Source organism: Pteropus alecto, unplaced genomic scaffold (assembly GCF_000325575.1).
Source record: "Pteropus alecto unplaced genomic scaffold, ASM32557v1 scaffold222, whole genome shotgun sequence".
Classification (NCBI taxonomy): Eukaryota; Metazoa; Chordata; class Mammalia; order Chiroptera; family Pteropodidae; genus Pteropus; species Pteropus alecto.
In genome coordinates this window covers 2,788,066-2,803,133 of record NW_006433716.1, presented here as the reverse complement: position 1 = coordinate 2,803,133, position 15,068 = coordinate 2,788,066, and the positions used below count along the sequence as shown (strand labels likewise).

At 36.1% G+C, this 15,068-nt stretch overlaps 1 protein-coding gene across 29 annotated transcripts in view; it reads right to left on the bottom strand.

Moving 5' to 3' along the window:
- The window catches only part of ELAVL2 (ELAV like RNA binding protein 2), a 151,731-nt gene that overhangs the window by 8,328 nt on the left and 128,335 nt on the right, over positions 1 to 15,068 (bottom strand). For all 29 annotated transcript variants that reach the window (XM_025044289.1, XM_025044294.1, XM_025044296.1 and 26 more), the window contains 2 exons: positions 5,834 to 5,987; positions 2,289 to 2,514 (listed from right to left, as the gene is read on the bottom strand). In XM_025044289.1, coding sequence (XP_024900057.1) covers positions 2,289 to 2,514; positions 5,834 to 5,987 — 380 coding nt within the window. The remainder of the gene's footprint in view (positions 1 to 2,288; positions 2,515 to 5,833; positions 5,988 to 15,068) is intronic.

Genomic DNA, 15,068 nt, shown 5'->3' with positions numbered 1-15,068 from the left:
AGAAAGAATTTCCAAGTTAATAACATATGGAACTAAAAGATAAAAACAGAATGAGCGGAAGATACTTAAAAAGCTATTAAATTTAACCATCAGAACATCCTGTATAAAGCTTTACCCAACTGCAAATAAAAAGCAGAGCATGCAGAGAGGAGGCTAGATGGAACTGAGAGCAAACACAGTAGTGACAACAACCTAATATTTGAGTCACTGACATGCCTTGCCATTTCAACAATCAGGAATTCTCCTGTCATTTCAGTGCTTTTGCTCAATCTTCCTCAGAATTCAATCTTAATTCTAAGAACAGTTTTACTTAATACTACCATAAAACAAAAACTAGAGCTTAAATCGGAAAACACCAAAAATAACAATTTAAACTAACACAGCTCTCTACTAACATCATTTTATATGCTTCCAGTTTTAAAATCAACAAGTTCAAAAACTTTTCTCTAAGCTTAAAATTCTTTTCTAGGCCCCAAAGAGCTCTGAAATTAACTGGATGAGCTGCCAAGGAAACGCCTCTAAAATTCCTTCAAGCTTGTCTGTGCTAAATTTGCAAAAAAATATTACATATTATTCACTTAAGTTGCCAGAGAAGAAACCTAAAGGCAGAACTGGGGGAAAAAAAAAAAGGCTCTGTGAGATTTCTTTCTCCCCAAGGGCAACAAGCATCAAGCAGCGCCATGCAGCTCTCCCTCCAGCTCAATCACCACTACCATCCACCAGTCAGAGGCGGCAGGCAGTGTTTCCTTTCTGTCAATGCTTTTTTACCTTACAAAGTTAAAGCAGAGTGAACACAAGGTTCAATCAACTGGTAGTCATCCAGTTCCATCTGGAGCCTTTTGATAGTACTACCTCTTCTTCCAGAGCAAAAAACCACCCCAAGTAGGAATTGAACACGGTGCTTATGGCAATTTTTTTTTCTCATACTTCAAGTGACATAGTTGAGTATTTTTTTAGGAGATATTTGACTGATTTTATCCCCCTTTTTTTTTTTTTTTAGCATTCTAAATACCACCAATGAAAAGATGCATGTGATTTGAGCTCAAAAAGACATAATTCTTTATTAAGCTATAATTGTGAATTTATCTTTGGTAATAAATATTCTGCCCCAGCAAGGAAAGGAATAAAATTGATATGCACTAGTGATTTAAAAAAACAAAACAGCATGGGGTTAAGATGGCATTATGGCTGCGGTACACCATAAGGCCAAAAAATGTTCTGGAAAATAAAAATCCAGTGACTTTGCTTTGTGCTCTGTTAGCATCTTAAAGTCACTGTTCTCAAATGAAAATTAGGGGTGTTTTTAAATGACTCTTCATTTGGTTGCTACCTCAAGATTAGAATAAAGCTTGAAAAATTGCAATATTTATATTTATCTATGAGATAGAATGTCTTTGTGCTACAGACGCATGGTCATTCCGTGGACTACACAGGGGTCCGAAAACTACCACCCACAGGCCAAATCCAGACTGCCATCTGTGTCTGTACGGCCCAGGAGCTGAGAATGGTTTTTATATTTTTAAGAGTTATTAAAAAAAAAAACAAACATATATGCAACGAAGACCGTGGCCCACAAAGTTTAAAATATTTACTATCTGGCCCTTTACAGTGAAGATATGCCAACCCCTATAAAAACTTAAAAAGAGGAGAGGGACCCATTTGTAGAAACTTAATGTATTCAAATAGGTTATGTATCTTTAACGGTGCACATATTATAAACCAAAGTAATGGAAAGAGCTTGACCTAAAAACTGAAACAGGAGAATAAAATCTTACTAAGAAAAAAACTAAAAAGGGGAAACTGAGCACTGGAGACAGTTAAGAAGAACCTAGTGTCCTGTAGGTCAGGGTATCTCAACCTTGACACTATTGATACTTGTAGCTGGAAAATCTGTTGTTGTTGTTGTTGTTGTTGTTGTTGTTGTTGTTGTTGGGGACTATAAGTACACTATAAGATGTTTAGTAGTATCCCTGGTCTCTACCCACTAGGTGCCAGTAGCACATCCCACCCAAGTTATGCCAACATAAATGTCTCTAGACACTGCCAAATGGTCCCTAAGGGGCAAAATTGCACCACCACTGAGACTGGCTGCTATAGGTTATTGTCCTTTTGTTCGTGTCTTCAATGTTAGCAAAAGACACTATTCCCCAAGTAGGTTTTCTCTGTGCCCATAAGCAAAAGGAAGAAAACGACAATAATAGCAAACCAGAGATTGTTAATAAAAATTCTGGACAGTGAACCTGAGAGTTTTGAGTATAGTTTGAGCACAAGAACCAGACCAGACTTACCTAAAACGCTGTGCCTGCTGAGCTAATGGTCCTGGATACCTTCTGTTTGGAGACTGGTACAGCTGCGAAAGGATGGCCTGATTGGTTTTTTGGCTTGGATTATTAGCAAACTTTACAGTGATTGGCTCTGTGGCACCAGGAGGTTTCTGGCCATTTAGGCCTTTGATAGCTTCTTCTGCCTCAATCCGCTTGTCAAATCGAATAAACCCTACACCCCTTGATATGCCTATGATAGATTTGGGTAAAAATTTAGAAGAGAGACAGTGGAAAAAGAAGAGGAAAAGAAGAAAAGATAAATTAATTTTTCCTTCTCAAGAACATGTTTTTTCACCCACATATAACATCTGCCACAAAATCAGAGGAGGAGAAAAGTTTTACCTTAACTAGTAGTAATTCAGTCTAGAATCACAATTTTGTATTTTTTTTAATGCATGAAGTCACCTTTTTAATTTGAATACCCATCATCACATGTCTACCAATAAGCTAAGAGAAATCACACAAGTATGTCCATGTTGCCTCTCTCCTGACTTCTTCTCTCCCTCCCATACATTCTCTTTATAATAATGTCAACAGCATGCCTGAATTTCATTTTTCAAATCATGTTACTGGACAAACAGCTCAGAAATGACAGGTACAGTGGCTCCAATTCTTGCAATAAGAACAGAACCAGGCATTTACTAAAAATGCTAAAAAATTGTGATTTCCATGGTTACATCATGGTGTCCTCCTTCTGAGACAGGATTACAATTTACCATGATAATCACATCACCACCATCGAAAATGCAAATATTTATTTTAATGGCCTCAAGATAGATGCTACGACTATGTCATAAAAAAAGAAAAAGATGTGTGCGCAGTAATGTCTAGTACTTTAGATAAAAAAAAAAAAAATGCTAAAAATACAGGCACAATGGTAAATTTATTTCAGCTAAATTTTTAAATAGTAAAATTCAACTTAATACTACATAGGATACTGATCCTTTAAGAAAAATGTCTGAAGAAGCTTTTCTGGTTCCCTAAAGCTTCTTCACTGCTTTTAACTAACTATACTATATTACAGAAATAATGTTATGTGGAGAAAGAGAGGTAAAAGAGAATCTAGATTTAAAAATAAAATAGAAGTAGAGCCTCAAAGCTTTTTGGCTTTAGCAAAATTATTCCTGACTATGGAATACCATTCCCTGTCTCATGCTCTCCCCACTCTGAGAGACAAGATTGGGAAAGCAGAGGGATGGCCAAATACCTGTCCAGCTTTTGAGAAATGGTAGCGGGAAACTGAGCTCACTCCATTTAATTAGCTTAAACGGGCCAATGGGGGTGGCCATAGCTGGCCATCATGAGATAGCAGTTGCAGGGAAACACTTGGCAAGCAAACTAGTACTAGCAGTACCAGCTTGGGACTAGTAGCTAGATGATTCAGAGTATGTCAATGAAGAAAATAATGAGAGGTTATTGAGGAAGATAGGCTGAGAAAATAAACTAGGTCATCATGATTTATAGGAACTTTATAAAGAAATGAGGTCTACTTGCTTAACGATTAATACTGTGTGACTTCAATGGCTTAGAATTATATTCTAACATAGATAAGGAATTTTCCACAGACTTTTATCTCAGACAGCCCTATCACTTCACCTTTCCTATTTAAGCTATATCCATTGCACATTATTACCACCTGATGGCTGAGTAACAAAATTACAGGATTTTTCATTTCAGGTAAAGTGAATAATTTTGCCTTGAAAAGCTGTTGAGTATAAAGATGAAATGACAGCAAATATCTACTAGCTCCTATTAAGAAATAACAATCCCTAGGACTGAACTGTTCTACAAGGAAAGCATCAGATTAGCAATGAAATGGCTTCTACATAAGCTGAGTCATCTAAACTAGTAGACCTCAAATCTGAGCATGTATCAGAATAACCTAAAGGGCTTCGTAAAATGCCCACCCTCAGAGTTTTATTCATTAGGTTTCTGGGTGGGGCCCAAGAATGTGCTTTTCTAACACAGTTCCAGGAGGCTGCTAATGGTGCAGGATCACACTTGAGAACCACTGACTAAACTAGGAGGTAACAATGTAGGTCTGCCTTGAGAGCCTAAGAACTCAGGATGGACTTGCAGTTCAGACAAGGACCTTCCTTAACACAGGTGAAATCTACTCTCAATTCAGAGTCCTCATTAAAAATGAATGAATTAAAAAGCATAAATGATATGAAAATAAAAAGGCATTTTTGTTGATTTAAAGAAATTTATCTGGATTGCTAGGCCTGGCTTTCTAACCCCATAACAGTCTGTGTGATAAAACACATTGTGATAGAATACATAAAGAGCATTATGAAATGCAGCCAGGAAGACAATATTTTTATATACCCTCACTGGACTAAATTTTCTCCACACAGCAAAACCTACAGACCATTCTCCCAAGCACATATATGATGATAGATATATTGCTCTACCCAGAACTCTTAAGTATGGTGCTTAGGCTCCTATGAGACTAATTAACAGCCCAGAAGTACATAACATGGGCTACTTCTGATCAAATTCAGATCAACTAAATTAATCTTCACTTGAATTAAAAATTTGGCCTGATTTTATTCTGTGGTTAATCCATCTCTTGTAAAGCAAAATCTGACACTGCAGTATACAGTGTATCTCTAGTGATATTATATGAGAGACAGAGAGAAGAAAAAGAACAGGGAGAATAAAAGAGAGGAGAGAGAAGAAAGAAACACAAAGAGGATAAGAAAACCTATTTTCTTTTTTAAAAACCCACAAAATCTTAATGTGACTGCTTGAGTATTTACACTATAGGTGATTCCCCCCACCCCTTATTGCCATATATCTCTATTTCCAATATGTTTTTAAAAGAGTAAGTATTGCATTTGTAATAGAAAAATATACTTGTACTTTATTTTTAAAATCTATAAGCAAATGTATAGCGCTAGCTTTTCTTTAAAAGCTTTGGCAGAAAGAGCCTCCTTATACACACATTTTAATAAACATATTAGTCTTCTCATTTCAGCTAAGTTAAAAGTTACATTAGGCATAAAATAAATGCTTAATATTCAAAATTTCAAACTTTTACACATGCCAATACGAGACAGCATGGACCTGGAAAACAGTCTTAACAGCAATTACCAGAGTAGCTGAAGTGTAATCCTCCTTTGGAGAACTTGCTTCATCTTGCTGCATTAAACTATGCTTTTTACAAAAATAAAATTGTTTATTAGTACTTTATAAGAAAGATGGGAGCTCTTTTTATGCAGCAGCTTGGAAATGAAGATTATAGCATCTGTAAATTTATTACAAGCCATGAAACAGGCTTCGAACCTGTACCTTCGGGGGAAATGACTCAAACTCACCCACTATACGCCACAATCTATTTTTATCCATGCATATTTATGAACAATTCTAGTAGAAAATTGCATTTTCTGGCCTACATACACCTTTGATGTGTTCTAGAGGCAAGCCTGCTATATGGGAAGGCAGAATATTTCACAATCTGCCAGTCAGAAAGTGTAAGAGATTGTCCAGAGCAGCTGCCTACTTACCAGTGACTTGGTCAACAAGAATACGAGAAGTGATAATGCGTCCATATTGTGAAAACAGCTGTTCTAACTCTTTCTGGGTCATTGTTTTCGGAAGACCACTGACGTACAAATTTGCATCTCTGATAGAAGCTGAACTTGGGCGAGCATAAGAAACCTGGAAAAGGGAAATAAAATTAAACGTATATGCAAACATATATGCAAACTTGGTTACCTTCCTTCAGAAACTCAAACACTGCTTCAACTCAGTAGTAGCTCCTCCGTAAAGAGCATACCACAAACACCGAAGTTAAAGCAAGCCCAGTAACAGTTTTATTCATTGCTGGAGAAATTCTGAACAAATGAGAAATGCCATTCTGCTGGGTGGAGAGAACATTTACCCCTAGATTTATGAATTTCAAAACAGGCCAGTGAAGCACACAGTATAGTGCTACTCTTGGTGACCAAGTGGTCCTCAACGAGGCTGAGCCCCTAAAGTAGGGATTTAGGCTAAATCAAATAATTTAGCTTAAAGGCTCTAAATTCATCCGATATTTCTGTGACCTGTTTTCGAGGCTCTCCCATCTCTGGGGGTAGTGGTGCCACATTTCTAAACAATTTACCCTATTATCAGTAAGTATGCCCTTTTAATTTATTCAAAAACAGCTTTCTATCCCCCATCATCCTCTGTCTACTGTCTTCATGTCCACAAGTCTTTTACACCTTGATTTCAAAAGATCTTAAGTCCCGTTATTGACTTTACCTGCCATTTTATGTACCCTTTCAAAAAAGGTGCCTATCTTTTAAGATACAGTATCCCAAAACTCTACAAGGATGGAAAACAAAATAAGTCCAAGTGTATTTGTTATTTGTTTATAATCAACATTCTTTATGTAAGTTTCACGTGGGAAGGAACTACAGCTGTCTCTCTTGGAGATATGTGCATCTTCAATATCTTGGCACGTAATAGGTGCTAGAATATTTGCTGAGTAAAGACAATCTAATAGCCCATACTCCCATAGGTCCACAACAGCTTACTGGACCACAGCATTTAAGGAACAGTTCATCAAATCATCCATATCTTGCCCAAACTGTAATTGGTGGCTTTTTGCCTACAAACTATCTCTGACCACATTCTCTTTAGTTTAAGTTCTTTTGAACTACCTGCAAAGAAAGAAATTTCACAATATATGATAACTTCTGCCTGTTGATTTTATCCATTAGAATCTGTTATTCTAGTTCATTGCTTATTAATTTTTTTTAATTTAAATAGCTTTTGATATGAAATATAAAATATTTTCTCCATGTTTTAAATTATGCCCATAGCTTTGTTAAAAGTATTTTGTTTGTTTGTTTGTTTGTTTGTTTTGCCTCCCTCCTCCAAAAAAAAAGCAAGCCAGGTTTTATACTACCTCATAAAGATCTTGTCTTTCACCCCTTCCCTAATAGTGTTAGCATTTAACATTCTTATCCTTTATTCAATAAGTTTGCTTTTTAACAAGTGAACATACATCTGTTGTACCAAAGGCTCCATTTGGAAGTTACATTAGCACTGTCCTGTTCTATAGACAAGGAATTCGGAATAGCAGTAGAGAGGAGACAGATAACTATTCATATACTACTTTTTCTTTATGCCACCACCCTTAAGAACAACGAACTTAAGGAACAATAACTTGGAAAACTGTAAGTGAAAAAATTAAGTCTCTTTATTGGAGAATAAAGGAGATGAAGAAATAATGAAAAATTCCAAGTGATCACCAAAATAATTTGAATGGAATCTAGTCTTGGGACTGCTATAAGCTGATAAAAACATAAAGCCAATGAATTATATATGTATTTAGTGATGTGAATACATAAATAGCCAATTTCTTTTCTAAAATGTAATCCTCAATTTTTTTAGTGAGCTAAAATTCCACCACTTGGACTCCCTTGATATCTAATAGACTCCAGGACAGGGAGCTCTCAGCAAGTCAGCTGTTAGTGTGCTCTAGATCATGTGAATGAAGTGTTCCTTTTATGAAGAGCCCCTTCCCATGAGCAACGAATAAGCATCTAAACACTCTCAAAGTTAGGAGGCTAACTTCCTATGACTGATAAAGCAGGAAGTAGGGATGGGCAGCCTCTCCATGAGCTGAAGCATGGCATGAAATAATCTAACAGTCTTTTAAGGTGACAGCTCTCTAAACAATGTGCCTGGCTTCAAAACTAGGTTCAATTCGTTAAGAGCTCTGTGAACTTGGACAAATTCTTAAGTCTATTACTACACAGTTGTACCTTTACATTGTTATTAGGAATAATTAAATAATCTCTAATATACATAAAATGCTGAGCATAGAACCTAAAAACCTAGGTGACTATATATAAATATTATTTGCCTCTGTATGCATCTGAAAAAGTAGGTAAAGACCCAGACTATTAAACTTGAGAGTAACCTGAGTCCATTACTGTGTTCCAGAATAATTTACTCATGCAGTGACATTTACTGCTTTGTGCATTTCAGAGGAGTGTGGGTGGAGTGTTTTAAAAGTTATCCGAAAATATATTTAGGAAAACGAGTTTATATTTAGTGCTTATATAAAAGCTTTGAAAACATACTTGGGTCAGTTATGTTACCTGCTTTTATTTTTCCCTCAATGTCTGGTCTTTGGTTCACATTGCTTTTTTAATTCCCAGCCGGTATTGACTATATTATCTTATTTTCTGTATTCTTGATGCTCTGGAATGTAGGGCCTGAATCCTGGAGAGACTGACTCTCCCCAGGAAAAGCTAATTCCTAGAGATAGTCAATGACTCCCTTGTGAGCATACTTTTGATATACAAACCAACCAATCCAGAGTCCACACCCTTATCTCCTTTAACAAACTCTCACATACCCAGCCAATATTCCCCCTGCCCTGCATCACGCCAAGGACAAGTACCAGACAACTAGGGCCCACCCCTATAGCCCAGAGCCCTCCAAAGTATTTCAAATTATCCAGCGCTAAGCTTACTTAGCATACTCTTCCCTGCCTTGCCCTTTCCTTAAGATTCTGGGCCATGCTATGCCCTCTCCCCTCCACTTCCTGACCATTCCTGGTGCTTCCCCATGTGGCCCTTCACGGCATGTTGTGCCTCCTGTTACTAGAGATTTGTGAGTATAAATTTGATCCTAACAATAATTTCCACATCTGCAAGTTTTACCATCCCTGATTAAAACAAATTCTGGGTACATTTTAGACCACAGACACATTAAAAGGGATCCAAGAACCAAGAACAAACCTTCCCAAAATAGTATTTTTCAGTAACTCTATCAATGAACTGGTTCCTATCACCACATACAGGACAGAGGTGACTAAATTGTATGTAAACTCACAGAGGTAAAAATAAGATTTCCATTTAACTCACACTTAGGACCTTCTGAGACTTCATTTGCAAATCATTTTCAAATACAGTATTTTGTTTGTGCCTCAAAACAACCCTGTGAGGTAGGCAGGGCACACATTAGTGTTTTATTGATGGTATAGACAAGGAAAGTAACATGCCAAAAGTTATACACAGTGTTGAATTCTGGATTCTAATTCTGATCTTCTGACTCCATGTTCTCATCTACTTGTCCAGTTTTCTTGCCACAATACCACACTATAGTAAATTAGCTTATCAGTGCACTTGTTCTGAGTGTTAAGAAAAATTAAATGAATCTTGGTTGTTTCTCAAACACACTGAGTGAAACTGAACACTGCAGAAAAAAGGATGGCACTAGAGTTATTTTATTTTCCATTCATTTTCTTTAAAAGTAACTTTTCCCCAAGAAAGAATGAGTGGCCACTAATTGCAATTAACTAGAGAAACTGCACATCGTTAGAATTTTGAAATTAGTTTTACTACTAATCCTTAAGATGTAATTAAATGAGTAATGCACCACCCCTGCCTACTTCCCCAAAAGATATAAAGACAACTACCCTCCTCCCAGACCTGTATGTATCACCCCTGCACCTTTGCTGTTTCTGGAAATAAAGCAGCTCCCTTTCCCTTGCTCTATCAAAGATATCACTGTCATCAACATCCTCTTCTTCTACCTCAAAGGCTTATGAACAGAAAATGTACTCTCAGACCAATGTAGGGAAGAAAATTTGCAGTGAGATAAGAATTTGCACTTTGGAGATTCAAATCAGTTTCTAGAACAAAATTTTGCACATGGCAATTACCAGCAACCTTCTCCATTCTGATTTTTTTTCTGTGAACTTGGAGCTTGTACTGGTTGGTGTCTTGTTTAATATTCACCTAGACCAGCATTCTTGAGCTGTCTTAAACCTCGAAGCGTTAAGTCTATCCTTGTGGTTCTTCAAGGCTAAAATCCTTTAGAGAAAACTCAAGAGATGATTTGTTTTATAGCAAATTCTGTATTGTAAACTTCAGTATAGTGAACCTTCAGGACACATCCCAGTGGGGTCAAAATAGCCTCTTCCTTCAACAAATGCAAGCAGTTCTCCAATTTACATTCTCTGGATTAATAGATGGGTTTGGATTTTTAAATTTTCACTGTCATTTAAACAGGTGAATATTTAATGCCTGAGAAACAAGGTTATGAAATGTCAAAACTACTAAGTGAAGGATCTAATTTAAGAGGCAGCCAGAGTCTGCAATTTAAATATTTAAAGATGATACAGAGAGTACAACACTGAACACCAATCTACTCCAATGATAGCTATTTAAAACTCAGGTTTATGCTGGAATTTCTCACAACCTTACAAGTGATATAATAAACACAGACAAGCAATATTGAGATTACTTGAGGGGAAAAGAAGAGAGGCAGTTAGAAGCACCAGGCAAATAAATGCTCTAGCCAATGGCTTCTCAAACTGTTCTTCACAGATGGGATCGGAATGGACAAAATACAGATAAAAACAGATTTATCGAAGGAATTAGAACTCAAAAATGGAATAGTTTGAAACAGAGTATTTCTTGTAATTAAAAACGTATTTCTTCATCAGCCACTGAAACTAATCATACATTAAAAATCAAGGACAAGTAACACATAGGAAGAATGAGCTATCAAAACACAAGTTAATCAAAATACACAAAAAAGGAACAGAAATATCTATGGATAAAAACTGATACTTTATTAAATGTACATAGTAAAGTTTAAAACCCCTGTACATCACTTTCAATGCAAGTCCATTTAAATGCTTTACTCCAAAAATATAACTGCTTTTGTTTGATTCATCAATGGAAAGATCAGTGACAGTGGACATTAATACTAAGAGATTAAGGTGATAAGGTCTATAAATGAACAAAGTGAATCCTTCTTTATTAAACTAAGGGCATTTGAAAAATCTCCCACTGGCAAGATCACCACTGAACAACTTCTATCGCTTGTCAATTACTGACCCAGGACTACAAACATTCTGAAAATTAGATACTTGCCACTTCAGACTTTTTTTGAAAAGCTCCATTCAATCTCTCCAGCTGAAAGAAGTGGACAAGGTCATAGTTATGACTATATAAACTGAGAATTAATTGCTGTTCATATCAAAAAATGGAGTCTTGATGGGACTATCTGAAAATGACACTATCACTAAATGAAGGTTAGCTCTGACTCTGGTAGGCAGTAACAAAGGTCTGGTGATAGCATCAAGGCTTTACAGACAGGTGACTACAGTAGATCCTCCAAAAGAACTCAGAAGTAAAGTATACAGAAGGATGTGATCTTTAACCACAATTCAGGCCACAGACCTCAAAATTCACCCAAAAGAAAGAAGTGTACTTTGATCTAGTTCTAAATGCAAAACCCTATTAGGAACAGGATTCAAAAACACATCACAGCGTATACATCAGGTTTTGTGCAAAGACAGGCCATGTTTCACAAAGGGCTGCAAATGAGTATACCTGAGAGAACAGAACATGTTGAAATTAAGTCCATCACAAATTAAAGATTAGCTCTAGCAATAGTTTTAGAGCTCAAAGGAATAATCACACCTAACAGAAGGCTTAGAGAAGGTATGATAGATTAGGGCAGTTACTAATAGGTATTCCAAGACACATAATTAGAAAACTATATCAATAGAAAATATATATGGAATCTCAAATTTCATTGACACTAGATTGTCGAATTAAGTCTACATAAAGATTGCGTTAATTCGAGCAAATAGTTCAGAGATACCACAGAATATATCTGATCACATTATTCTCTGCTTAAATTCCCTCAGGGGCTCCCTAATGCTTTAAGATGAATTCCAAATGTCTTAGTCCTTTATGCTCAGGACACTGACTACATTTTCTATATAAACACACACAACTTTCAACAGTTTCCCAAAGCTTCCTGCTCTCACTTCCCTGTCTGTGTCCAAAGACACCAATCAAAAAATTGGGTAGAGGATTTGGGAGCCTTGAATCTCTGTCAAGTAGTTTTCCTTTATACCAATGGCTGCAATAGAGAGTCTGAAATCATGCAAGTTTTCAGAAAATGACAGTTATTGGGAGGATAATCAGACATTTACAAGGAAATACCAGAAGAGATATGTAAGACAAACCTTAGATTTGCCGAATGTTTTCTTATATACACACAAGAAAATCTAAAATACATCAAAATGGGTCATTCCTTTAGGACAGTTATTATGTTTCTTCTACTAGTAATGCCTGAGAATTATATAGGAAATGTTTAGGAAAAATCTTATAGGGGTGGGAAAAATGACGGGAGAGGAAGGGAAGAGAGAAAAATCAAACTAAGAATCTTGAGACTAGTGCCTTATACCAATTAAACTAAAATGTACTTAAAATAGTAAGAATCTCTTGTATTAAACATGACTACTTTTTTCTTTTTAATTGCATACCATTTAACAGAAAGGGAAAACAGTAACTGGTTGTTTCAAACTACAGAGACTTCCCAGCTTCACATCATGTTCAAATTTTAGTGTAACATCATGAAATAAAATTCAAGGCAGGTGATTCTTATAGCCAACTTAAAGATGATTACTAAAAATAAGCAATGTCATAAGTGATCACAGATGACACTGTTACAAGTAATACTAAAAGTACTGAATAGCCACAGAAAAAACAAAAGTATTCTGGTTATAAGATTTGTACTAAGCAACTAATTATAAACCAGGAACTTGACAAATTAGATTTCCTTTTTCACACATCTTAAATTCAGCCTCTGAAAAACTACACAGGGCAGAATTTATTAAATGCTACCCAAAACAGTTTCATCTATGTATCTCAAATAAGGGTTCAAATAGGCTGCCATAACAGACATCTTCACTTTTTATTGAAGTATTGTAGCTGGCAGATCATATCTGCCCTTTTATTGTTGCTTCTGCTTTTCTGCAGTAAGCGGTTGGTTCGACAAGGGGTCTCATGCCGATAAAGACAAACGGAGTCCACGGTAGAGATATTCTTGAAATGCAATTTGAGAGAGACTACAAATGCCTTCCAAATTCCTAAAGACCTCTGCACATAAAGAATTTAACAAAAAATAAAACATAAGCAGAGCAATGGTATGAATATGGCATCTGGAGGAGGGGGTGGTGGTGGTTAAAGCAAATCTACTACTGCTGTGGTGGTAGATTAGTCATTCCAAGGTCTAAGCAGGAATCTGTCAGTCAAAACGTTCCACATTCCATTTCCAATCCCGTACCTTCACTTAGCCCATTAAAATTTTAGAAAGCAATTACACTAAAGTGGCACACACACAAAAAAATAGATAGGAGTTTTACCTATAACTGGCAGAGTCCATTCCTAACCTCTCTGCCTTAGAAGTGTCAGTACTGGGTAAAGCAGACTGCCTGACTTTTAACATTAAAAATGAAATGATCCTGTACTTATTTGGTCACATAATCTACCAATATTAAGTAAACATGAATAGGAAGCAGAAGAGAATGCATTATTACTAGTGAAGCTCTGGCTACAAGACAGCATACGGTGAACTAGTGGTCAGAAGTTAATACTTGTACTAGAGCCCTCCAAAGTTAAGGAGTAAAATCGCAGGGCAGAGTCACACAGAGCTAGGTCCAGGAGGTGGCTCTGTTGCTTACCAGGTATATAACTTGGGAATAATTTCCTTAGGTCCTTTGAAGCCTCTATTTCTTTATTTATAATTAGATATAAGATAGTCCTTACCTCACAGGGACCTTACAAGAATTAAATGAAATAATAAAACAATTAGCACAGAGCTGGAAAACCACAGTAATGTTTCAGTAATATAATGATTTCATGTATATAAAATTATAACAATGTAGATAATGAATGATAGCCCTTAATATTTATTAAGTGATTTCCATATGCCAGGCACTATTCTGAGTATATTAATTCAGCTGACCCTCACAACAAGTATATGAATTGAATAGTATTCCCAGTGTTCCCAATTTATGGAAGAAAAAACTCAAATATTACTATTATACTGAGATCAGATAAGAAGACATAGAGAAGGAGATTTGGCACAAAGATGTATGTACTTTAACAGAAAAACAGTTCAAAGATTAAATAAATAAGGCTTTTTCCAAATCCATGGCAGTTATCAATATTAATTCTTATATTATTACATTACAATGCAATCTTTAATTATAATGTGTAATTACAATAGTACAAAGTACTTCAAGTGTTTTGTAAGACAGTGGCAGATGAGTGTGCTAGAAAGCATGAAGCCTAGACAAAACATGAGGAAAAGGCTGTCTGTCATACAGTCAACACCCAAAATCTTTAAATGGACTAATACAGAAGGTCAACTCAATTTTATTTCTCCAATTAAACTACCACATATTAAATGTTCCCACTCCCTCATTCTCTCACAGAAATCTGCTAGAGTCTAAAGTGAGAGGCACAATAAGAATCGGGGGATACTTTTTGGGGAGACAGTAGTACAAATGAATAAATGGACTTCATGGAATAGCACCTAATTTCAGATTAGAGTTAAATGTATGTTTCTGATGTGGAATAGGCTACAAGTCACCATGCAACCAGTGCCTAATAACAATGTGATTTCACAGTATAAAAAATACTAAGAAGGCTACACTAGTAAGTAGTACTATAAATTTTTCATTTCAGACACCTTCATTAAATATACTACAAGGGTATTAGAAAGACTTAAAGAAGGGAAATCTCAATACTTAGTACTCAATACTCAGATGTGGTTGGGACTTCTTCAACATTGCCAGAGTAGCAGACTGCCTGCATGCCTCCTCCCAGGGTAACAAAACTGTAATTCATTTACAAAGCTCTTGTATGATTAAGCTTTATGCTCCTAGAAGGTTGAAAGTAATTCTTATATGTATGTTGCCCCCCCCCC